Source organism: Nothoprocta perdicaria, unplaced genomic scaffold (genome assembly GCF_003342845.1).
Source record: "Nothoprocta perdicaria isolate Ctin4 unplaced genomic scaffold, notPer1 scaffold_6, whole genome shotgun sequence".
Classification (NCBI taxonomy): Eukaryota; Metazoa; Chordata; class Aves; order Tinamiformes; family Tinamidae; genus Nothoprocta; species Nothoprocta perdicaria.
The window spans coordinates 3,197,179-3,222,557 of NW_020455865.1; the positions used below are offsets into that span (position 1 = coordinate 3,197,179).

At 51.5% G+C, this 25,379-nt stretch overlaps 1 protein-coding gene across 1 annotated transcript; it reads right to left on the reverse strand.

Moving 5' to 3' along the window:
• Positions 1-1,155: 1,155 nt before the first annotated feature.
• On the reverse strand, positions 1,156-23,694 carry ADAMTSL2 (ADAMTS like 2). Its single transcript, XM_026049537.1, has 19 exons — positions 23,652-23,694; positions 21,941-22,055; positions 20,246-20,388; positions 19,498-19,573; positions 19,022-19,124; positions 17,308-17,453; positions 17,082-17,205; positions 16,076-16,156; positions 15,093-15,268; positions 14,116-14,455; positions 13,179-13,560; positions 8,473-8,576; positions 7,142-7,268; positions 5,521-5,734; positions 3,734-3,889; positions 2,949-3,119; positions 2,451-2,627; positions 2,081-2,225; positions 1,156-1,274 (listed from the first exon to the last, which is right to left on the reverse strand). Exons 2-19 carry the CDS (start codon positions 22,052-22,054, stop codon positions 1,156-1,158), a joined length of 2,898 nt encoding a protein of 965 aa, XP_025905322.1. The 5' UTR covers position 22,055; positions 23,652-23,694.
• Positions 23,695-25,379: the final 1,685 nt, after the last annotated feature.

Here is a 25,379-nt window from a genome sequence, read left to right on the forward strand (position 1 = left end):
CGGTCCACCTTTGCAAACGAGGATCTTGTACAAAGCGCGGGGGTTAGGGAGGGCATTTTGGGGGTGGTTCTGGGCTTGGTTTCTTATGTGTTGAAGGGGCCGGGTTTGCTTTGTACAGTTCTTACTGCCGTTGGTTAAACGCGTCTCGACTTTGCCTTCCTCGTGGCCGTCCTCATCCCTCCTCTCCCTCATCCTAGCGTTATTTTTCCTCCTCCCCTGCCCTTTCCAGTGTAGCTTGGAACCTAAGCAACCAAGTGACTGTTGCGCTGTCCCCTGGCGAAATGTTGTACAGGACTCCTGGCATCACCGAGAAAATGTTTAAAAAAAAAAAAAAGCAAAAAAATCAAAAAAAAAAATCCAAAATAAACTACTCCGTTGTGGGGTTTGAGGCTGACCTTTTTGTACGCACGTCTGGATAGACATGGGCTCCTTTGCCAACATTACACCTCGGTGCAGGTGAGTCCTGGGAACCCCAGTAATTCTTTGCCACGGGCACCCACGGGAACACCTAACGCCTCTTATACCACCATAAATATGACAACTTTATTAAAATATACATATGAGTACAAATTAATGATTATACGGATAAAGTTCACTGTCTGTAAACAAATATATTAAAAAAGAGCACGTCTTCTTTTTGTGATATAAAGTGCAGTTATGTTTCCATATTATTATATACAATATGTCAGCATTATGGGGGTGTTGGGGTTTTTTTCCTTTTTTTTTTTTTCCTTTGGAAGAACTATGGAACTAACATTGGATTATAAGATAAAAATCTTCTGAAAAAGTATACACCTACATATTACAAAAAAGAAAAGGGGCGAGGAGGAGGGCTTGGGCTCGAGTTCATTTAGCAAATGAAAAGTCAGCTTCCCACCACATTAAATGCAGCTAAAAATAGGTCTGGGGGGATAAGTTAGAAAACGGGTGCTCGGCTCCTTTGCAAAGGAAATAAGTGGGTGCTTTTGTGTCACAGGCCCTGGGGGTGCTGCTTGGGATGGATCAAATACACCCAGGTCCATGTGCAGCTCCAAGCACGGGGGCTGCAACATGGGAGTCTTGGGAGAGGAATGAGAAGGGCGTTTTGCAATGGTGGAAAAAAAAATAAAGGTTTTTTCATTCTGTTTTTTTTTAAAAAAAAAGGCCGGGGGGGCCCTAGGAGTGGGGCGCGCGGCAGGAGCGGCAGCAGGCTTTGCTGTAGTACCAGTGGCTGCACAGGTTCACCTTGATGGCCAGGGCGCAGTTGGTCCCCGCCTGGTCCTGGCAGCTGTCGTCTAGGGAAGAGACAGGAAGGAAAGACAAATGACATGAAAACAAAGAAAAAAAATCCAAAAGTTGCAAGTTTTTTAATGCCTTTTTCCCTTTCCTCGCTCACTCCTTTCCCTCTTTGTTTCTTTTTCCTCTTTCCTACCGTGCGCTGTTCGCACGAGCAGGGGGCACCCACTTCACCCTTACAGCAGTGATGTCCCCCAGGGCATGCGGGGCGACCACGACCACATCCCAGCTGCATAACACCTGCAGGCTACTGCCTTTTAAGCCATCTTTTGCATAAAAGCAGACGATTTAAGCTTTTTTTATTCTTTTTTTTTGCCCCAAACCCGTAGGATGCCCCAAACCAGGCTGCTCCGAAGGCAGCACCTCGCAAGCATCCCTGCACGGATCATCTCCTGCTGCTGGGCTCTTCTCCCTCCTCCTTCTTCCCTGATCCTATTAAAGAATTAGGACCTCATGTTCACTAAAGATCAGAGGGGCTTTGCGCCAGCAGCAGCCCAGGGAGATAACGAGATAGCTACAAATCCCACGGGATGCTCTGGAGACCAAAAATCATTAAAATAACAGCATGGGAAGAAACGCCCTCAACATGAGCTGGATCTCGTGCCGACGGGCACTGATACTGCTCAGCATTGCCCTAAGGTCAGAGCCTGCTGCTTGGGGTGTCTCCTCACAATTTAATACGTTTGCCTGCTAAAATACCCCTGCGTGGGGACACGGATGGGGCAGGAGAGCTGCTCCCCTCTCCCGTATGGAGGCGGGTGCATTTGCAGGAGTGGGGCAAGGGGATCCGGGCTGCTCTGCTCACCTGGGGGCTCGGTGGGGCAGGGCTGCAGGTCGCAGGTCTGCTTGCCGACCGGCTTCACGAGCGGGTCGCAGCCCCGCACGATGTCCTGGCCCTGGTAGCACTTGACGTCCCGCATGCGCACGCCGAGGCCGCACGTCTTGGTGCACTGCAGCGGGGCACAGGGGTGAGGGCTGAGCTCCCTGATTCCATGCAATTCCATGCATGGCATTCCATGCATGGGATTGCAAGGAAAAGAGAGAGGTGGAGGGGGAAAAGAACGGAAAAAAAGCCCCAAACACCTGCAAGGGGGATGGCTGCATTTGCAGCTTGGTCCAAGCAGCATCCCGTGAGATCCCCGCTGTGCATCCCGCCCCGCTGTGCAGCCCCCTACCTCCGACCAGGGCGTCGTGTACCACTTGAAGCAGGGCCGCTCGAAGCACGTGCTCTCCTCCACGGGCTTCTTGCTGCCGTCGCAGTCGGCGGCGCCGCGCGTCTTGATCTTCCCATTAACGATCTCCAGGCACAGCACGATCCTCTTCTTGACGCCGCGGCCGCATGTGGTGTTGCACTGGGGAGGGGGCAACACGGATGCTTAGATTCGATCCCCTGCCCATACCAAACCTGGCTGCATCCAGGGGCAGGGATGCAGCATCCTGCAGCATCCCACAGCATCCTGCAGCATCCCACAGCATCCTGCAGCATCCCTGTATCTTGCAGCATCCTACTGAATCTTGCAGCATCCCACAGCATCCCCTGCATCTTGCCGCATCCCCTGCATCTTGCAGCATCCCACAGCATCCCCTGCATCCTGCAGCACCCCACTGAATCTTGCAGCATCCCACAGCATCCCCTGCATCCTGCAGCATCCCACTGCATCCACACCACTTACCCGCTCCCAGTCCTGCGCCAGCCAGGCCGGGGGGCAGTTCTTGTCGCCGCAGGGGTGGATGGCGAGGGGCTTGCTCTCCAGGCTGCACTGCGCCTCCGGCACCACGCGCCCGTCGCTCGTCTTGCAGTACACGTGCCGGATCATCCTGCCCTGCCCGCAGCCGCCGCTGCACTGCAAGGGCAAGGGGCAGCAGGGCGCTGAGCGGGGAGAAATCCCCCCGGCATCCATCCTCCCTCCAAACCCAGCTGGGATGAGGATGCAGCAACCCGCTTGGAGCAGCCCCTTGGCTTGCAAGGTGCAAGGGCCACCCTGGGTTCTTTGGTGGCCGCTCAGCAAAGAGGCACCGTGTTTCCCGGCCCGGCTGTTGCCATGGAAATTACTTATTTTTAGCCAATGCTAATGAATCAAAACGTAGGTAAAAATAGCTGGAGAAGCGGGGTCTCCGTGGCAGGAATGTGCAGGGAAGGAGCAGAGGGAAGGGGGTTTGGGGACATGCAGTGGAGGCATCGCCACGTGAAGCTGGAAAGATGGGAAAACTTGAGGAACAGAGAGAGGAATCAGAGAAGTGTTTGGGACGGGCATTGCGCTGCAGCAAACCCAGGCCAGGCTCAGCAGAACCCCTTGCCCGCTACCCTGATGCCCAAAGAAGAGGGTTTGTACAAAAGCCCCTGACTTGGTACTGCAGCTCCAGCTGCTCCCAGATAAAATAATGAAATATATGTATAAAAAGAAAAAAAAAAAGAATCCGTGATTCCCCGGCGCGTGCCCCCGGCGCGGGCGCTCACCGGGCCCCAGTCGGACACGGTCCATTGGCGGTCGCAGGGCGGCCCCGTGCAGTTCTTCTCGGCCAGCGGGCGCGCGCCGGCGTCGCAGAGCCGCTCCTCCTCGGAGCAGCGGATGTCCCGCGTCACCACGCTCCGCTCGCCGCAGCGCGCCGAGCACTGCGGGCCAGGGACACGCATGGGCTGAAGCCACGTGGGGACCCCCATCCTGTGCCCTGCATCCCCATCTCACACCCTGCACCCCCATCCTGCGTCCTGCACCCCCATCCTGTGTCCTGTATCCCCATCTCACACCCTGCACCCCATCCTGTGTCCTGCACCCCCATCCTGGGCCCTGCATCCTCATCCCACACCCTGCATCCCCATCCTGTGCCCTGCACCCCCAATCTGCACCCGGCATCCCCATCCTGCACCCTGCATCCCCATCCCATGTCCTGCACCCTCATCCTGCACCCCCCATCTCTAGCCCTGCACCCCCATCCTGCGCTCTGCACCCCCATCCTGCATCCCTATCTCAAGCCCTGCACCCCCATCCCACGCCCTGCACCCCCATCCCACGCCCTGCACCCCCATCCCACGCCCTGCACCCCCATCCCACGCCCTGCACCCCCATCCCACGCCCTGCACCCCCATCCTGCTCCCTGCACCCCCATCTCAAGCCCTGCACCCCCATCTCGAGCCCTGCCAACGCGGCACCGCCAGCCAGGTGGCCGCCGGCTCGTCTGGTTTAAGGTGCGATGCAAATTGGGGGCTGTTTCTTTTTCTTAAAAAAAAAAAAAAAAAAAAAAAAAAAAAAGCTTTCAACGTGAAACTAAAAACGCGCAATGAAAACACATTGATGGCTCTGTCTGTAAAGCAATCTGCAGCAAATCGGCCCCTCACCCTCCGTGCTGCCCGGTTTCAGCAGGCAGAGGAGAGGAGGGGATCAATCCTGCCCCAGGGCCGGGGGAAGCCGGGATAAGCCCAGACAGCATCCACCAGCACACGGGCAGCGCTCCGAAACCCGCTCTTTTCACTTGAAATGCGCCTCTCCAGAGCCAAGTTGGCAGCGGGCTGCGGAGGGGATCCAAGGGGGATTCGCCACGATGTCAAAACAGCCCCTGAGTCACATGCAGAGGGGGCTTGGCTCTATCCCACTGGGAACGGCAAAATATCCTTAAAAAAAGGAGCTGATGTCTGAGTTGCAAATGAGGCATTTTTGGGGAGTCTCCCAGCAGAGCTGGATGTTCCTGCAGAGTAAATGGGCCCAGCAAACTGAGCAAGGACGAGAAGAACTAGATCACCCCAAAAACAGCACTGAAGCCCCTCGTTCAACTGCTCGGGCTGCTCGCTTAGCAAGCTGCTCTTTAGGGGTTTAGTTCTCCTTGGGGTGCAATCAATTGGAGGCGAGGGAGGGAAGTTGGTGGGAATATAGTTCTCATAGGAGGTGGGTCCTCCTAGTCGCTCCTTGCAATGCTCTGAAGCTACCAGGGACAAGCTCAGCCCCTGCGAAGGACAAGGCTCGATGGATATTCCAGGTCCTGGTCCCTATCCAACCTCCGAGAGCAATTCTGCACCTCGCTGGTGCTCCCAGGCGCTGAAGGCCCTGCAGGGAGCAGTAGCAGCGGCCACATTCCCAAGGAAGGGAACCAGGGCGTCTTTTGGAGGAACAAAAACGTAGCTGGTTTACGTCGGACCACGTGCAAAAGCTTCAGCCCCAAAAAGGAGTCTCCAACCCCAAAGGGACCAGCCACGTGCGCACGTGAGCTCGCCCCAGCGCTGTCCCAGGGCCGCACAGGGCAGGGATTTACCTCCGACCACTCGGACATCTCCCACTGGGGCCCGCAGGCGGGATTCTTGCAGACTTTGCGCTCGTCGGGCCGCGTAATGTCGGCGGATTCGCAGAGATCGCTGTAGACGGAGCTGTCAAAACCAGGAGAGATCATCTTCCAGCATCGGACAATCCGAAACTGGTAGCCTTCCCCGCAGGTGCGGGAACACTCGCTCCAGCTGCTCGTCTCCCACCTGCGGGAAGAAGCAAGAGAGGCCGGCGCTGCAGCACGGGCGCCCGCGCCGCGGGGCCAGCGCGCACGGGGACACCGGGGGGCACGGCGCTGCAGAGGCTTCGCGCGGGACGGCAGCGGATGCATCAGCCCTCTCAGAGCCCGAGGATCAGGCTGCCAGCAGGAAAAAGGAGCCAGTGCAATGACAAAGGCAGCCCCGGGAAGATGAGGAGTCCCCTCCTGTCCCCCGCCACCATTACCTTGGTTTACAAGTAGGATGAAGCTCCTGCATCCAGGGGAAGGACCAAAAAGGGGCTTTTATATTAGTCTAGATTTTTATGGTAAGGAAACACCACAGTAATTCTGACCCAAGTAATGAAAACCATCGCTCTATCCCAGACTGTCTTCTCCTTTCCATCACTAAAGCCACAGAGCAAGACCAGCCTGGCTATGCGAAGCGGCTGCTGTTAGAGGAGGCTGGTGGGATAACGTGCACAAAAAGAGCCCTAACATTTGCACTAACCTTACAAATTTAATGCAAACCCAGAAAGAGGTCCCCACGGGACCGACGGGGCAGGTGGGTTCCCAGTAGCAGCTTTTCAGGCCCGAATTGCAGAGCTGGGTCAGCCCCAAAATTTTGCTTCCCAGCCCTCGTCACCCGTGTTCACCACAGTGACAACCCAAGGATCATCCAGCACCAGCCACGGGGCTGGAGAAACAACATCCCAAGCCAAGAACCCTGCAGGGAGCAGCTCCTCAGGAGCCCCTCACCGGTGCCAGCGGCGGTGACCAGGACCCCACGGGAGGCAGCCAAGGGGGACGGCGCGAACACACTTGTTCCCACGCGGGATCCAGAGACATTAGCGTGGAGAAAGACCCCCTGCCCTCCCCAGCACATCTAGATGCCCCTCGCAATTTCCCAAGAGGAGAGCAAGCGCTTGCCCCGGCAGCCCTCGGAGCGCAGGTTCGCTCCCAAACAGCACTGAGCATTGCTGGATATGGACTTCACAGGCTGATTTCTCCCTCCGCTCATCCCTGGGAATATCTGGATCCCTGGGAACACCCCGGGCTTTTCCCCTCATGCAGACACTGCATTCTTGCCCAAAACTGCTATTGTGAGCCTCAAACTGCGCAGATTCCCGCGGCCAGCCACAGCAATGCACCCAAGTCACTTGGATAGGAGCTGGATTGAAATCCAGCCATTCTCCCAATGGGAACATCAGCCAAATCAGGTTTTCTCAATAAAAAAAAACCTGCATCGGGATGAAAACCATCCTGCACCGACACAGCAGACTGCTCTGGTCTGCCCACGGCTGCAAGCGGAGCACGCCCGGCCACATCGCGGAGCAGGAGCCGCGGGAGCTCCGGCCTTTTTCCCCCATCCCGGCTCCTCCCGCCGATCCCCGCCGGGCCGGGCAGCGCCGTGTACCTGGGCTGGCACTCTCTCCCCGCACAGAACTCATGGACCGGCTCGGGACGGGTCATGGCATCGCAGTACGTATCGTCCACCTCGATGCCGTCATAGCGCACGCACATGGCATACGTGGACATCACGCCTGGGGGCGGAGAGAACACACACAGCAAAGGACGCTTGGCGATTCCGACATCCGAAAGCAGCTCCTTTTCCACCCCTCCCTGCTTCCTTTTTGGAGCTGCCTTTTCCAAAACGTGCTCGCAAAGGGGAGCAGCAGACCCAGCTTGACAAGGGAGGACTGAGGTGGCCCCTCCTGGGCCACCCAAAGAGCACAAATGCAACCAAAACGCTCAAATTGCAACCCGAAACGAGTCTACTCGGTGTCTCCACGGGCCTGCAACCCAAAATGCACCCGCGTCGAGCTCGGCTCGGGACCTCCCCTCCTCCTCCTCGCAGCAGCACGGGAGACTGAGCAGCATCATACCCAGACATTCCCCCCGCGTTTGCAAATCTGGGAGCTGGCTGGGGACCAGAGGCTGCTTCTGGCTACAGGTAACAAGAATTTCAGCTCTCAGGAACATATGGTTTGCATGAAGCTTAAGAAAAAAAAAAAAAAGAAAAAAAAAAGAAAAAAAAAAAGATCTATGGTTCTTGACATTGCACTGCTTCTCTGTAATATGTCATCAAGAAAAGGTAATGAGACTGGGGAAGTTTAAGTAAAATATTGGCCTGCTGGCTGCAAGCTGGGGCAAGGCAGCCTGTCCCAGCCAAGGGGAAAGGCTGTTCAGAAAAGAGCTAAAAGCCAGAAAATGTCACCGATTTGCACCCCTCTCCTTTGCAAAAAGCAGCGAAGGATAGAGATCGGGTGGCTTGAAGCGTTTTGAAGTGGCAAAAAGGGGGAAAATTTACACCAGAAGAATGGAGGCCAGGTTTGGTATGGCAGACAGTCTCTGTTGCTGTGCCAGATTTGCACCGTTGTGGCTGTGATTACGCTCTGGCACAGGGAAAAGAGTGGGAGAAACAAACCAGAAAACAATCAATATATATATGTAAATATATATATATAAAAAACATAATAATAATAATAAAAAAATGCTACTTTGCTTCCTGCTAGAGCTGCACAGCCTTCAAGCATCACACTGCCGGAAAGCAGCCGAGCCTCCAAAAACATAATGGTCAAAAAATGGGGGGAAAAAGGCAAAAAATAAAATCCCACCGGGCTGCAGCACTGTCAATGACCTCCCTGTCGTGGTGGCCCAGGTCCCCAGAGCCTCCGCACTGCAGCCCAGGTGAGAGCGACCCGTGGCGCGGACGCGACCCGCGCACCGGCCGGTGTCGGCGGCTACCTGTCGTGCACGTGGAGCTGCAGGGCTCGTGGGAAGAGAGCTTCCACCTGTACATGTCAGCCGCACTCACACCTTGGCCCTTCCTTAACAACTTCAATCTGTTTCTAGCGATAAGCAAAAAAAAATAAAAAAATAAAAAAATAAAAATAAAAAGCGTTTATCAGGAGAGGCGCGATGCAGCCGGCAGACACACACACACAGACACACACAGGATCAGCTGGAGGTTGGGTTTGGGTGCAAGGGGGGAAATATTTGCTTCATTTGCCAGTTAGATTTTTTTTTTTTTTTTTCTGATTTGGGGTTTGTTCGTTTATTTACGGTGCCGGTTTATTTAACAACATACCTGTCCTGAGCCCCAAGTAGAATCCCCAGCCCGGTTAGAGGCAGAGCTTCCACTGTCTAGAAATAGAGAGAATGGGATAAAAATACCCACAAGCAGAAACAGTTCAGAATTTAACAAAGTTTGCATTTTGTTTTTTTTCTCCTTTTTTTTTTTTTTTTTTTTTCCTGCTCAAATACACCTGGCCCTCGGCACACAGCGCCTAAAGGTGCAGTATCTCCTCCCCTGGGACACCGGCGCCGAGCCCGACTCCCTCCAACCTCTCCGGCTGCTCGCGCCGCCCCGGCTCGCTCCTTGCTCAAGCCGGCTGCTTCTCCGATCACCCTTTGCTTTTTAACCCCAAGGATATGCCCTGCACCAAGCTGCCGCCCGGGATTAGCTTTGCTAATCCCGCAATTTCCCTAGTTTTGCTGATTTTTTTTCGTTTTTTTTTTTTTTTCCCCCAACGTGACTTGCAATCGCTCGCGCACGTAACGCCGGCGGGAGAGGAGCAACGGGTTCGCGCTGATGTTCGCCAACAAGCACTCGTCAAAGCAAGGATAGCGGCTGGGCCCAGGGATACTGCACCTTTACACCCAGAGGCTCCAACCCTGCAAGTGTCTGCACCGGTTCAAATAGCACCCAAGGTCATCTCCTGACATCCAGTGGGCTCTGGCCTGGCAAGATATGCAGCTCGTGTGATTTCTAGGCAGCAGAAGCTCTGAAACGGCCTGATTTGTGTGGCCGTAGGAAGGAGAAGAGAAAAAGAAGGAAAGAAAACAACAAAAAAAGTTCAGGTCTGGTCTAACAAATAGAGCTTTAAAAGGACACTGCTGAGAATCCTAGAGTTTTTCCTTCCAAACCACCCACCTTCCCTTGTTAGCCAGGCTCTCCTGCAAGGATCAATGACAGCAAGTGCGTTTTGCCGCCAGATTTCGCCTCTGTCCTTTCTGGAGATGGTCATTGCCTGCCTTCGAGGTGGAACTAAAGTGAACGGGGCCCTTTTTTTTGTGCAAAAATAACCACCTTGGCTTGCTTAAGCCGTGCTTTATCCTGCTGAAACAGCTTTAATAGATACCCCGAATCACCCACTAATACTACCTCAACCTCTTCTCCAACCACGGCTGCTCTGCCTGGACAGGCTCACAAAACCTTCAGCAAGACCCAGTAAAGGATGGTCAACAGCTGTTGGTTTTATATCTATATTTTTATATATATACACACACAATCCCAAGTCCCAAATACGCTCTGCGTCACAGCTTCAACCCTTCAACAGTGCCCCTTTAACAGGTGCCAACTTATCTAAAGAGCTTCTTCTTTGTAGAAGGACAAGGAAGAACAAGGAGGGGAGAACAAGGAAGAACAAGGGGGGGACAAGAAAGAGCAAGGGCGGGGGGGAGGTCTAGCTAAATCAGCCCTTGGTCACAGGGCAGTATTTAGTTCAGTTACCTGCTGAGCAGACAATGCTGACTTTACTCTCTAGTAAATGTAAAAGAGGTGGAGAGTATTTTTTTATTATTATTATTTTTAATTATGGAGCTATTATTTTATTTTATTATTATTTTTAATTATGATCCTTACCACAAAGTCAATCCTCTCTTCCCTGCTACACTCTTGCTGCTGCTTTTGAGGCAAGTAACGGCACAAAACACCTCCAGCCCATCTCTGCACGCCAAAAATCAACCCCAAATGCTGACTGAAGACCCCCCAGCCCAGACATACCCCCCTCACAGCCTTTTCTGCCTAGCAGTGACAGTCCAACCCCAAAAGAGCATCAAGCTGCAACTAGAGCCTCAACGCTGCTGCTCTGGGTGCCAGGCAGGAGTTTTAACCCTGGTTTCATTGACATGAGCTTGGCCATCACCCACAGCCCAGCAGGCTGCAAGCAGAGCTGCATGCAGCAAGAGGCATCTGGACTCAAATTAATACAGAAATTATTTGGGCAGAGTGGAGGGGCAAAAGGAGTGATGATGGAGCAGGATCCAGCAGATAAGGTGAATGAGGCACCTGCAGATGGGCCCAGGGCCAGCAAGACCTTCATCACTGTTGGCATTACATCCTTTCCCCCTCCTCCCACAGTCCCTGGGAACAGCAATTACTTTATTTATTTATTTTTAAATCAAACACACATACATTTTATTCCAGAGTAAGAGGAAGACATAAGAGAATAGTTTGGAAGAGGTGGAAGGGGAAAAGCGGGGAAGTACAACGTTTGGTACCCTTCTTTAAAGGGTCCTTCAAGCATTATTGCATTATTGATTATTGCATTATTGCAATGCTTGGTACATCATCTTTACAGGGGCCTTTGTTAAAAGTTCATTGAAACTCTAAAAAAGAAAAAAAAAAAAAGATAGGGCAGGCCCTAGGGAATAAAGCAAGGAGCTTTATAGCTCTAGAGGTGACTGTACTAGAGATAGCTCTGGTCCTCTTCTTTAAACTATGTCCACTCTGCTCTTGTAAAATTAGGATTATCCCAAGTTTTACACATTCTACAGCTCCCATATCCCAAGTAAGGGAGAAAAGGGCGAGCGGGGCTCAGTGGGAGCACAAGCAGAGGTGCCCCATGTGCCAAGGCTGCAGAGGAGCTCGCTAGGAGCCCGTTGGCACATTCCCAGCTCCTGCTCCACCCGGGACAAGGCACCGGAGCAGCCCGTGCTCTCCGCGCTCGTCCGAGTGCTAACGAAATGCTTGCTTTGGCAGCCAGAGGAGACGTTTCCAAGCCAAGCCAGGGGAGAACACGATAGACTCAAGGCCTTGGCAATGTTTTCACGCTCTTATCATTAAGGAGGCTGTTGATGCATTTGGCTGCATGGACATTTTCTTTAGTGCAAGTTTAATACAAGCTCGCGTAAGTTCTGGAAAACAAGGTTAACAATAACCAGAAAGTTTGGGCAGTGCTTTCTACGTCTTCCAAAGTTAAGCAGCATAATGTGTGTTTTACTGGGGGGAACCAAAAGACAGAAGGGCAAAGTGAAGTGCCAGGAGGAGAAGCACAGCAAGAGATTTGGGTGCTGCAAGGCCAGACGTGGCCCAGAACAAGCGGAAAGGACACTCCATGGGGAGCTCAACCCACTGCCGTGCCCAGGATCTGGATTGCCCAGGGCCTCCCAGTGCTCCCACTCCAACACAAGGCCTCCAGGGAATGCTCCAGTGGGTGGCTGCATGCCAAGGGCAGCACATTGCCCGTCCACGGCAAGTGTCCCAGCCCCAGCCCAACCAAGAACTCACTCCAAGCGCTCCCAAGAGCGCTGCTGCAGGTTGAAGGCTGCATTTTGGCAACCACGAGGCCATCTCCAACCCTGACACACAGTACAGCCATCAAGAGGCTGGATGCATCCCCAGGGGCTGCTGATCCACAGTTGGATGCTTCCCCTTGGAGCATGACTTCTGCATGTGTTTATGGGGAAGATGACAGCCTGCTCGCACAGATCCAGCCAAATTTGGGTTGTTTCAGGCTATTTGACAGTTAGCACCCATTTTCAGCACCCAGAATAAGACTCTTGGATGGAAACACATGGCTGAAGAGCCACCACGTTGCCAGAAAGAGACTTGCTCTTTGCCCAAGCCCTGGTATGTACCACTGCTTATGCTGCCCTGGAGCATCCCAGGCATGAGACAGATGCACGGACAGGGACAATCCAGAGGTTCCCTTTTACCAAGCCCTCCCTAGCATTAATTCATTTCAGCACAGATTACACTTTCTTTCACCTCCCTGCTGCATTTACCAGCTCAAAGCCAGCTAGTACAACACACACTTCAAGATCTCTCCATCAACTGCATTATGATACTCAGCAGAGCAGAGGTTCCTCAGATAAGGCAGTAAACTCAGGCTATTAGACCCTACACAACAGTCGTCATGCTTCTGCTCTGCTTCTCCTGCAGTAGTTTGGCAAACAAGGCTCTTCCTGGAGCCGCTTTAGGCCCCGTCTTGCTAAACACAAGCGATGAGGCTGGCTGGGGGGCGGTCAAAGTAGGTAAAAGTTGGCCAAAGGCAACTTCTGCTGCATGAGAGCTAGGAGGAAGGGCCTGGGGGAGTCTGTGCAGGACAGCAAGAGGAAACAAAAATACCAGGAAGAGATTTCTTTATGGCCAGGGCTCTGATGACACGCTACAGCATATGGAGAGCAATGAGCAAGTTGACAGCTGCCAGAATGTCCCCTCTAATGAAGGCTGTGAGCTTTCTTCTTGCTTAAATGTTCTAACATTCTGCTCCCAACTTTGATCTTTCCTCGCCAATTAAGCCCTGGGGCAAACCTTTTATGGCATCTTCTCCCTACTTACCTTCTGGCCTCCAAAGCAGAGGAAACATGTACTGGGGTCTACCCTTAGCAGAGTGCAAGTTAAGAACAACAAGAAATTGGATTGACTATGAAGACATATTTCCTACCTTGCTTTGTGGGTTCTGTTTCCTTGGGGGCTGGTCACGGTGACGGTGGTGTTTGAAAACGGCATCTCCGCTGATGAGTTGATGGCCTTGCCATTGCTCAGCTCCATGTAGGTGCTATTGATGGAATAGGTCACGACGCCATCAGTATCCTCATAGTCAACATAGAGGCTGTCAATGTGCGAGCCTACAGAGTTGACCGGGTCTCCTTGGGCAAAGATGCTGTTCATGGTCATGTTGAGAACCAGCTCCTTAGAGTCCGAGCTCTTGTCCAGCAGTTTGTCAGTGATGGCGTTCTCCGAAAGAAACTCCCTGGAGCTGAACCTGGGGTCAAAGTCTCTGTCATCATGGTCTGTCTGGTAAGTAGACCTGGTTACGTTTGAATCTAGATTGGAGCCAACAGGGGAAACAGTGATGACCACAAGACGAAATGTATTTGGAGCAGGAGGTGCAAGCAGCTCAGGGCAGCAGGCAGGTCTGGGCAGCTGAAGGTGGAGCTGGGGACAAGGAGGAGCAATCCACGGGAGCTCAGGCCACGTACACAGAGCAATCGTATCAGGAAAGCTCCAGGCAGGGAGGCAATTGCCAAGGGATGGGAAGGATGCAGCTGGTGACCATGCCAGGGCAACAGCAGAGCTTGAGGGGAACTGAACTTTGCACATCCAGGACCACCTAGCTCTCTCATCCCCTTGAACAAGGCAGAAAGGCAGGTTGCAGAGTGAGCCCTGCAGGATGTTACTAACAGACCCACCAGAAACCAGGACCTGAAGGGCAAAGAGGCTCTAGAAGGGGAGACACTTTCAAGAACTTTCCAAGGTTTTCCCCCTCCCTCTACCAGAAAAAGAAAAAAATCCCAGCAGAATCAGAGCAATTCCAACTTCTAATCTTAAGAAACAGAGCTCTGGAAAGCAGAGCAGTGAGGCCCAAGTCTCCTCCTTACCTTCGGGTTGTTTGTCCTTCAGTTTTGGCTCAGAGTCAATAGTTTCTGTTCTTTCGTAGACCTCATTGGTTTCCTGACCTTTGCTCAAGTTTAAGTCTTCCTCTGTGTCCTGCCTTCCAAACACCTGGTTCTCCAAATCTATCCTCTCCCTGGAGATTTTCCCAAAATAAGTTGCGTTGTGTTGGATAAAACCCAATGGCACGTCTCCATCGAACTCTCTGCTTTCTTCACTATCTGACTCAGAAAAGGTATAGTAAATGGGCTGCAGATTTGAGTGTGGCTTTCTCAAGAGAGTATATTCGAATGTGATGGATGGATTCTTGCCATTTTGATTCCAGACCTGAAGACACAAGTGAAGTTATTAGCTGATGCAGTAGACATATGGCACGCAAAGCTTGTGATTAGTCTTGGAATTGATGGTTGATATCTATTTCACTATTTCCAGTCTGCTTTCCATCATATTGTCAACTTCTTATAACCGAGACAGCACCGTTTGCCAAGCATTATTTAACAGCACTACCCTCAGCACCAGACCAAGGGCTGGAAGCCCTAGGGTTTGCTCCTTCCTCTGCCAGTGAGTGACCATGAGCACTTGGACAACTTGCATAACCTTTTTGCGCTTTCCTCTTCAGCTGCACCAGACAGAGCTAATAATTGCTCTGCTTTTCACAAGGCAGACTGAGATGAAGTGCGAGGTTATGGACAGTCCCTTGCACAAACCTATTCCACTGCATTGAAGTGAACCAAGAACCCATATCTACCAGCTTAGAGATGCTTCCCACACATCTGGATTGGGCAAGCAAATCTTCCTGTACGATTCCCCTAATATCAACTTATTGCTGCACACAAGACTTGTCCACCAGTAACTAACACAGTCAAGAGTCAGACAGATGGGAGGACAAAGTGGTCAGGAGGATTCAGCATAGTTTTCCCCTGCCCCATCACATCCAACCTTACCAACTTGGAGCAAAACGCACCATTATATTCAGCCCTTGATTTGTTGGGCCTTGTGCAACAATATACTCTATGCCGGTCTCATAGACATCCATGGGCCTGCGGTACTTGAACACCGTGCCTGCAATGTTGAAATTCTTTGGGCTGTCAACTTTGTAGTTCCCGTTGAAGAAATAATATCCAGCTTCATCAGCCACAGCTTAAAACAAGAAAAAGAAAAGCAATTACTTCTACCAAAGGTAAGAGGAGGTACTATTAACAACTTCACGCCTTGAATGAACAAGTGGCAAGGGTTTTATTACTTTATAGTACTAGAGATTAATTCATTATTCACAAGACCTTACATAGGTAGAATCAAAATTCTGGGTCACTTTCTTCTATATTACAAGCTCTTGGCAACAAGAGGCTGCTGTTGCTTGTGAGCCCATGGTACCTCTCACTCCTTCAGCACTTGCACGGCATAAAATATTAAATGGCAAAGGTTTTGCACGCTGCAGACAAGACTATGGGCCTGCCTGCACCAGTAGTCCCACACACTTGAGAAACAAGTGTTGGCGAGTGGGGAAAACCTGGCTTTGCCCATCTCCTTGGGCACAGAGTTCAGCCAGGTGCCACCCATACATCAGTAGGGTGACTCGCAAGTCACATCTCCGTGCTGCTGATGTCACTTGGCCGTTGCTCATTGCCCAAGCAGCAAGAGAGCAAGGAGACCACGACAGAGCTGAACTCAGCCCCTTATGATCCAACACTGGCGCATTCATCCCAACACTCTGAAACAGAAATAACATTGACCAACAGTTTCTGCAATAAAGCAGTCAACATTGAAATACAGTCCAGATTGTTAGAGTGGGTAAATCAGTGCATTTCTCCTCATTTTAGAGCAGTTACAGTTTACATCGACCATGGATTTAGCACATCAGCAGCAAAACTAGGTTCGTATTTGTACTGCGGGAGGATTAGCCAGTGCACAGATGCTTTTAGCAAAGTACCAAGAGGTTATACACACCCAGAACATCTGCAGATTTTTTCCGCTCTACTATCTGGATATCTCTTGCTCCAGCAGGAATGTGTGTTACCAGAGAATAGCCTATGGAAAACTACACATTAATGAACAGGAAGGCTTTGTAACAAATAACCTAACAAAATACTCTCAGTAGTCAACACTTGTCATGTATCGAGCAAGCTGGCTTTGATTAGAAAAATACGGAGGCACATTTTTAAAGAGATGTTGAAAACTTAACAGGAAGTTATTCAGCAATAGAGTGTAAGGGTTTGCAAACTATGAATCTTAATTTATGGTGGGAAATATGGAAGGAAGATAGATGCAATCTCTGCATGCAGAAATTCTAAAGATTAGTGTAAGGAAATGTTGGTGGAAAGCCTGCTTTGTTAGCTAGAGAAGCTGAGCAGCGGTTCGGCACAGACACAAGCTCCAGATGGTCCTTCAAAATCGCCCCCAGCGAGGGATAACAACTTGCTTCTCCTCCAACTTCTTTGTTCAACACAAGAAAACTAACAGGAGAAACGCTCATAACTCCACCGACGTTACGGAAGCTGGCTCTGACTAATGCTCTCCAAGGATCTATTTATTAAAGCATTATTCCTAAGATGACTATATTTAGGACGAGTACGTTCTGTTGCCTTACACCACAGTAGTTTGGGAAATTCTGGATTTTCAAAGTATCCTGGCTTCCTGTTATTACACAGCGTTCCTTTCTAGGCTTGCTGGGTCAAAAATAAGACTAAAACCAACACTGGACTCTTACATAATCCCATTGCACCTTTCAATACGGGAAATTTGGACATTTGAGAAGTGTCATGCAAAGTTACTGCTTTTCCTTATAAAAGGCTTTCCTTAATTCCTTAATTAATACCCTTAATATTTAAGGATAGTTCTTTAATACAGATAGAACATGAGGAAAAAAGGATGGCAGCTGGCAAGACCTGAGAGCAGCTTACCAAAAACACAGTTCTTTGATACAAATAAAGCAAGAGATTCCTTAAAATCTTACCAAGATGAGAATTTCCTTTCCGGTAACTCCCAGTTACATGAGTGCAGCTGCTCCCATCTCCTTGGCAAACTCCACATTTATCCAAAGTGTGGGTGGAAAACAGAACGCCATCGCATCCGATCGGCTGGAAAAAGGGTGAAGAGAGCGTTGAGGGGCAGGCAGATATTGCACCCATAGTAATTTTCTGAATGCTACTAACAAGATTTTTGCTATAATGTTTAACAACCTCACATTTTCCAGACACGCAAACCCCTCGGAAATCAGTGTATTTGCAGGATGTTCCATCCCGAGCCTGAACCATTAACTGTCTCTGACCATCCACAGTGGTGCAATGGAGGTCACAGGGCTTGCTAGAAATGTGAACATAGTCATCTACGGGGAAAGGATATAGAGATATATTCAAAACAGCAGAAACACAACAAACTTGCATTCTAGCAGCATCAAACGAATCGCCGCCAAGCTAAACAACGGCAGCAACAACAGAATTGCACAGCAGCCAGCATCTGAGAAGCTGCCATCCCCGGCGGCCGCAGGCTGGCCAGGAGATTTGGCTTCTGCTGGCCCGGCAGCCCATTGCTGCAAGCCTTTGCATGGCCACCAACGGCTGCTCTCAGTTGCCCTGCAAGCCTTGGCCCGCAGGACACCCCAGAGCAATAAGGGCCAATGGTCTGTGCAAAGATTTGCAGCAGTGGCACGCATATTGCAAACATATGCATGCTTATACATGTATTAAATACTCATATGCACATTAGGTTAACAGACATATACAGTGATAAGCAGATATACATATAATACTACATTTTTTTAAATAAAATGACAGCAGTTTAAAATAGGAACACTTTACATTAAGATTAATCTAAGTCGGACTGCATTTGCCCTTTGCTTCCTGCGGATTATCGGGCGGCCGCAGTTGCAAGACCACACACGTCCAGCATGTATTGTCAAATCCCCACAGGAAACGAGTGAGAAATTCCCATCTGCATCGGAAACCCAGTGCTAAGACATGACACTGAGCCAATTAGGGAGCAGTTTATATACCCACTGGCCTGCGCGCCCAAGACAGCACCAATTTCAAAACAAATCACCCAGGAGCCACTTGAACGCCTGCTAAAACACAAAACAATTCACTGTAACTAAACGTAGTCGCTGTTGGAGATTATTCACCAGAACAAAGAAACTGTCACTTTGCCACAGGAAAGGGACAAAACCGGCCAAATGGTTGTAATTAACCAGCCCATCCCCATTCCACGGGGTAAGTTTTTACCAAAATTGCAAAGATTCATCATATCAAAGGAAGTCATTTCATCAAGCAGAGCTGTTAAGCATGTACAAGACACCTAGAATACAGAAACTGGGGTTAAACAGAAGCATTTTGCTGTCTAACCTGCACTTAGGAACATAATTCCCCACAAGCAAAGAGGTCTTGGGATCCCAAGTGCCCCAAGAAATTCTTGAAGCTGCCCAACAACTTTTAAAGCTTTATTTTGATGGGAATTAGGTGCCTAAAAATGAGCAAATCTCAGTCTCTTGGAGATGACTCCAAGTCATCTGTGCAGTAAAAGCTGACTCATCTCATCCCAGTGACATCTGTCAGCGTGCACAAACTGTGTAGGAGCAGGCAAATGTCACCAATATGCAGGAGGCCAGCAAGAGCCACAGCTCAAGAGGCATGGGGTGTGTAAAGCAAACGCTCCTGGTCAGCATGGACCATCTGCTCCCATCCTCCTCCATCCCTTGAGCCCTTTTTTTTTTTTTTGCCATTTTATTTCTAAGCTACTCTGCAGCTGTAAAATGCTCCTTTCAACTCCGAAGACAACCGGATGCGTCTCAGAAAAGCACTTTAAAACATCAGAGGAGGAGGCTTCCTGCAGTCTACGGCATCGTAGCTATCAAAATATTTTGGTGAAGCACCAAGAAACACACAAAGAATGTCTTGTTACCAGGATATAAAGGTTTCCATTGATACGTTCGTCCGTTATACACATGGGAGTTAAAGGATGAACACTGCTCCTCTCGGAAGCTCCTTCCATTCGCAGGGCACTCCTAGAACGGGATGCATTAATAGCCTCAGGAAAACAAAAGGCAGGAAAGGTTTCCGGCTCATCAAGACTGGCCACAGGGCTGCCACCATCTCCTCCTCCTCCTCCACAGGAGGCTGAAGGCCAGAGCATCCAGCCGAGGGAAGGCGATTCCCAGGGCAAGGAGCCTGCTGGCTTTTCCAGACCCCCAGCTCCAGCAAAAAGCCCAAAGCACTTTTTGGTGGAAAGGAGAAAACAAGGGAAAACTCCAGCTGCTTGGTGGGACAAGGAGGTGACCAGGTGGCCATTACAGGACAGACAGTGCCCTTCTTGCGAGGGACCTTGCACTAAGCAAGGTTTTGTTTGAGTGTTCCCAATGAGAAAAAGGATATCCTTACTTGTACTTTGCAGAGCTGGTATCTTTTGGATGTTCCAGTGCAAGTTTTATTAGCAAGCCCACTCACTGACTTTCTTCTGAATAAAGAAACGATGGTTAGACAGGGGGTCAGGAACTCTCTCCTCTTCCCTTTTTTAAATAAAAGGCTCATTCCCTTCTTCCACACGGTCTCCGTGCCCATGTGGGCAAGCCACCCACCAGGCTCTCACTGCAGGCAGTAGGAAAGGTCTCGTGGGCTTTACTTGGATAATTCAGTACAGCTCCTTGGGGTTATCACAGGAAAGGAGGACCCCGGGGCAAGGTTTGCAAGGTAACCTCTGGACAGTCCCATGGACAGCTGAGATGGGACACACCACGCATGGGAGCAGCCTAGACCAGCAGCCCCAAGTCCAGTCCTACACTGCCATGTCCAAGGATGGGCTTACCCACCTCCGCTGCCCATCTGCCCCAATTCCCTGCTGGAAAAGCCTCAGGAGCTACTCAGCAGGTCCTTCTAGGAATCCCAGGCACACGCTCCTCTTGTCGGAGCACTCAAAGGCCCACTTACCTTCTGCAAAGGCGGGGTTTGCCTGACAACACCTTTTCACCAGGGCTACAGCTACCAAGGGATAACTTTCTGGGTCAAATCTACCTCCAGCACGTGAGCACTAAAGGCCACGGATGACTTCACTAGGGTGGCTGCAGCGGGGTTTAACCCCCTCCTTCCTACCCCCGTGCAGGGAAGGGGTCTCTGGCCATGCACGCGGTACCTCTGCCGGAGGCAGTGCCTCTCCTGGGATTTGACGCCTCCCCCGCAGGTCCTTGTGCACGCGGTCCACTTGGTCCACTCGCCCCACCAGTGGGCGGTCACGTCGGCGCCTTCTTCCAGGCTGTTGGAGGTCTGCACGAGGTCCTGTTTGCAAGGCCGGCATTCGTGTTGGGAAGAGGGGAAGCTCATCGCCACCTCAGCAAACAAGAGCCCAACAGCCAACGTGCCAACTCCCCGCAGACCAATGAGTACGGGCATCCCCTACCAGGGGGAGCATTGCTCCAAGTGGAAGTGGAGTAATGGCCTTCACACAACCTCACCAGAGGTTCTCTCACCCCTACTTAGGGCTCTTCCAAAGCACCCATTACTAGAGCATCCAAGTAGTAGTCACATGCATGACCCACAAGGATCTCCCACTTGGGCTTTTCTGCAGCATTATGTTTCCTCACAGAGCTAATGCGACATTTTCCGCTGCATTTGAGGTCAAATCTGAGGTCTCCATCTTGCAAGAAATGCTACATTTTTGCAATAGTGTTTTTATTATAAGTTAGAATGAAATGGCAATTTCTAGGATGCCTTGGGAAAGGAAGTGTTCATTGTTTAGCTCAGTTGGCACAACGGAGCTAAACTCCAAGCTCTAACCTCTCCAGCTCTTCCAGTGCTGACACTGCTCCACAATAAATTCAGAAGGCTGAGGAGTCAGTTACAGCCAAAGACTTAAGCAAAAGCTTAAGCCAACCCTTGCAAAACACAGGGCAAAACAAACTCTGTTGTAAGGGGGAGGAGGCTGAGGATGAAGCAAGAGGAGAAACCACCTCCCATCCCACTCAGCAAGCAGACAGCAGGCCAGCCTGCCTTTCCTATGGACACTAGCAGAGCAGAGGAGCCACATGAGAGACTGCCACTTCAGGAGGTCCTTAATCCCAGCTCCAATAGGCTGGTGGGGAGCAACACGCATAAGATGCTGGTTGCATAGGTCAGCCCAGCACTTCAGAGGAGAGAGGAGCTGCTGGAGGCCAAAGCAGGAGCTCAGGCTCTTCCATGTGCATCGAGGCTCCCCTGCCCTGTCACCATCACACGTTACCACCACATGTCCACACCTAAGACATGACTTGTTGAGGGGCAACAGATTCTTTTTCCTGCCTGTTAAGCTGTTTCTATTAATCCTGTGCTTACAGGGAAAGCAAAGCTTTAGGCAAAGAAACCCTGAGCTCCAGCCACTGCAGGAGCTGAGGAAGCAGCACTGAGACTCGAGACTGGGCTGTTGCCTTTTAGACCTTCCTTAAGGATCTGAGCATGTGCTCAGCTACAGACAACTTAGGTTGGTACCAGGCTGACAAGAGACAGGTCAGGTCGCATGCCCTTGCTGCAAACGATGTACATCAGCAGATCCCACCATTCCCAGATCATTCATGACAATTCATTAAGCCCCTGTGGTATGATTTTCCGTCTGGCCTTGGCATATCTGACTATGCAACCTGTTGAATTTGGAGCGACTTTCTATCCAGACCACAAACAACAACCCTTCTTCCCACAGAGGAAAGCAACCACGGGATGAAGCAGGACCTCAGCAAGCCTCTGACATGGGCAACCAGAGAGCCTGGAGCTCTCCTTCAGCACCCTCCACACCCAGCACCCACAAACCCACCCCAAAACACCCAAGCAGACCCCTACTCCAGGGGGACGGCACACTCACCTGCGCTATCACGAAGGCAAGGTTGCCCATGAGGAGGACAAGGGCCACCGTGCCTCTCAGACAGGACTGCTCATGGAGAAAGACGCTGCTCCACCTCCGCTTGGGTGTCTTCATGCTGCAGAGTGATTGAGGCCATGCTGCACAAAATCCCCACCAGTCCCACCGCATTTGGGGACGAGGGGTCTGCTTTACGGCCTGAAACTTGCAGATTGCCCAAGAAGATGGGTGCTGACACCATCAACCAAGTGACACCAGCACCAACAAGGGCTTGGCCCCTGAAGCTGCATGGAACTAGCAGAAGTGTTAATAGGGCCTCATGTTCTGCCTCTGACTACTGTCTCCTAAACTTTAGCTTTGCAAAAAGACCTGGGGGACCTATAAAACGGCTGTGACTAAACTGTGGCGCAGGTTAATTTAAACCAAAGCAAATCTGGGGGTTATAAACAACTATTGCACTACTTGCATATAAACAAATATTGTCTAGGGACAATATTTCTTCCGAACGAGGCTAATTCATTTTCACTTCGGGTGCTCCCGGGAGCAACAGGGCAGGCAAAGGGCTCCCCCAGGCTGCACCGGAGCTCGAGCAGGAGCTGGGGATCCCAACCTGCTTGGGAAGGAGCAGGAGGCTTAAACTGGAGCAAGTAACTGCGAGTGTTGCACAACAGCTGGTAACAAGAAACATCCCTGGATTTAAGAGAAACACATTTGAATATTCCCGTTTACGGAACTGCTCCTAGGAGGACGAAGCCAAAGGCTCCATAAGCAAACAAACAAGGAAGAGCAGTTAGCAGTCCTCATCCTTCCTTTCTTCATTTGTTCTACTCCAATTCCCACTGATTTCCCAGGAAATAAGCCCATTCCCATAGCAAAAGGAGCCATTCAAGAGTTAGAAAGAAGAAATAAAGTAGCACAAGCATCAGCCTTTCATCTCTCTCCCCATCTGCCTCATGAAACAGAAACTCAGAGTGGTATTAAAAAAGCAAAAACCCAGCTCCAAGCCACAGTCCGTTTTATTGTGAGCCTCCCTGCAAGAGCCAGAAAGGAGCAGGTTTCAGGAAATCAGGCTTCCAGGCAACCAGAGGAGCCCACGTCTGTGAGAAAGAAAATATTCTCCTCTAAGCTAATTTCCCTTGAAAAGCAGCTCGATGCTCTCCAGAGGAAGCGGGACACGGGCTGTTCACACGGAGCGGGATCACAGGGAGACCGGGAAGGCACTTTCCAGTCTAGCTCCTTCTCTTCCCGCGAGGGCTTTTGTGGCACTCTTGGGAATGTCTGTGGCACCAAAACCCCCCTATCCGCCTCTCCAGACTCATCCTAGGGCTTTGCCCACCATGCGGGAGACCCTTCCCGGGGCTCAGCCCCACGGAGCGGGGCCGGGAGCGGGGGTTCCGCACCGGGGGTCCCGGGTACAGGTGGCCGAGCCCTCGGTTCCCATTAGCGCTCCCGGACACTGCGGGGCCGAAGCCCGTAACGGAGCCGAGGGCACCAGGGGTGCCAGGGCGGGCGCCCCGCATTACACAACGGGCACCTCGCCTGAACCCGGCGCCCCGCGGCTTACTCTGGAGAGGGGGAAGTGGGTTTTTTTGTTGTTTTTCTCCTTTTCCTGACTCTTTTCCTTTCTGCAAAAAAAAAAAGGAGAAGAAAACGAGGCGCCCTCCTCAAACCCCCCTATGGCAAACTGCTCCCCCCGGGCGGAGCGCAGCCCTACCTTGAGCGCTGGGGCCGGCCGGCAAGGTGCAGGGGGCCGGGCCAGAGGAGGAGGAGGAAGAGGAGGAGGAGGAAGCCGGGGCCAGGTGCGACGGTGGCAGCGGCGGCGACACCGGGGACGAGCGGGGCCCGCGGCGGGCGGACGGACGGACGGGGAGGAGCCGCGGCCGCTCGCTCGCTGCCTCCCGGCACTTCAAAGGGGCGGCCCCGGGAGCGGCGGCTTCTTGCAGCGCCGAGGAGCTGCCGAGTGGCTCCCGCCAGCCCTCGCCGCCGCCTTTATAGCTGTCGCAGCGCCTGCGAGGAATTCACACTTCGCCCGGCGGGCTGCCCCGCTTAACCCCCTCGGCTCCCCCGACGGCGCGGCCGCCCCAGCCGGTTTCCTGCGGCGAGGCCGGTGCGGGGCAGGGGAGGGGGCGGCCACACGTCTGAACTCCAGTCAGCAGCAAAGGGTAAAAAAAAAAAAAAAAAAAAAAAAAAAAAAAAAAAAACTAAAAAAGAACTCGGTGGGGAAGCTGGCTCTTAAACTCGCTGCAAGGCCATCAAGGAAAGAGAGGAAATAAAACAGCAGAACTCACGATATTCATAGCCGTTGCAAGCTCATCCTGCCCCATGTATATCCCTTGAGCTGCCCTGAGCTCGCTTTGCATCTCCTGCAAACAGAGCAAGCACTTTTCTGGGACGACTATAGCACCTCTCCCCAGCACTAGTTTTTTTGCTCCAGCAGAAATGCAAGCGCGGCCAAGCACAGGTTTTCCATGGCAATTGCTCAGGTTCTGGGCCATCTGTTCAGCTGGAAGTGACATCTTTGCTGTCCCTCCTGCCCCAAAATGCTGCAGTCAGCAGCAGGTTTCAGGCGCACAAAGAGACATTTTTGAGGAAAACCCTGCACCTGGCTCTGTGAGTCATGCACAGACCGTAGCTGATGTGTGCGTATGTCAGAGAGAAAACATGGGGTTGCAGGGAGTCACATTTGTACAGCATTTGCAAGCTGTGCACAACATATGTCCCTCGGCGCACACTGCATGTTAAGCACGGCTGATTATATAACTCACCTACGTGGTATGTCTGCAAAGTTCCTATGCATTCTGCAAGGTTCCTATGCATTCCTTAGCCTATCGCCCCTGCATGTGTGGTGGGGAAGTGCTTGCAGCTTGAGGTAACCCACCACAAACCCAGATATCAGGTGCACACGGAGTTCTGATCCACAATCCCAGGCCAGGCACCCGAGATGCTCAAGGTGACTCGGCCACAGCCGACTTTGTCCCTAACTTGGACCGGTCCTCATGGAGATGGAGAGTGGGGAAGCCAAAGGATTTACATGGGAAATTAAGTCTCCTTTTCTGTTTGGCTAACTGTCTGCCAGCTCGTTTTAATCCCTCCAGCAAGGGCTGATTTGCAACTTCTAATTTTCCATCGGCTGGCTGTGAGTGGGACACCGGGAAAATTTAGCATTGGAGCTCGCCGAGCTTGTGCAGCTCCAAATATTCCAGCCCTAGCCATGCAGGAGGAAACTGGAACTGCTTTCCAGTTTGGAACAGATAGGAGGGAAGCGCCAGAGCAAAATACGCCTTGAAAGGACGAAAATATTTCTCATGGAAAACACCAGCCCTGGGGCTGTGCAAGGTTCGGCTGCAGGTTGCACCATGCTGTGACTGCCCGGAGACCCTGAATCCGCATGGATCTTTCTTGGGAAAGAAATCTGTGAAGGGAAGAAGCCCAGCAGTTCCGA

Excerpts from the sequence above, each read along its gene's own strand:
- ADAMTSL2 (XM_026049537.1), bottom strand. The coding sequence starts at position 22,054 with ATGAAGACACCCAAGCGGAGGTGGAGCAGCGTCTTTCTCCATGAGCAG. Across the intron at positions 3,120-3,733 it reads CCGTGTCCGACTGGGGCCCG|TGCAGCGGCGGCTGCGGGCA; the intron begins GTGAGCGCCCGC and ends TTGCCCTTGCAG. Across the intron at positions 2,628-2,948 it reads TGGCGCAGGACTGGGAGCGG|TGCAACACCACATGCGGCCG; the intron begins GTAAGTGGTGTG and ends CCCCCTCCCCAG.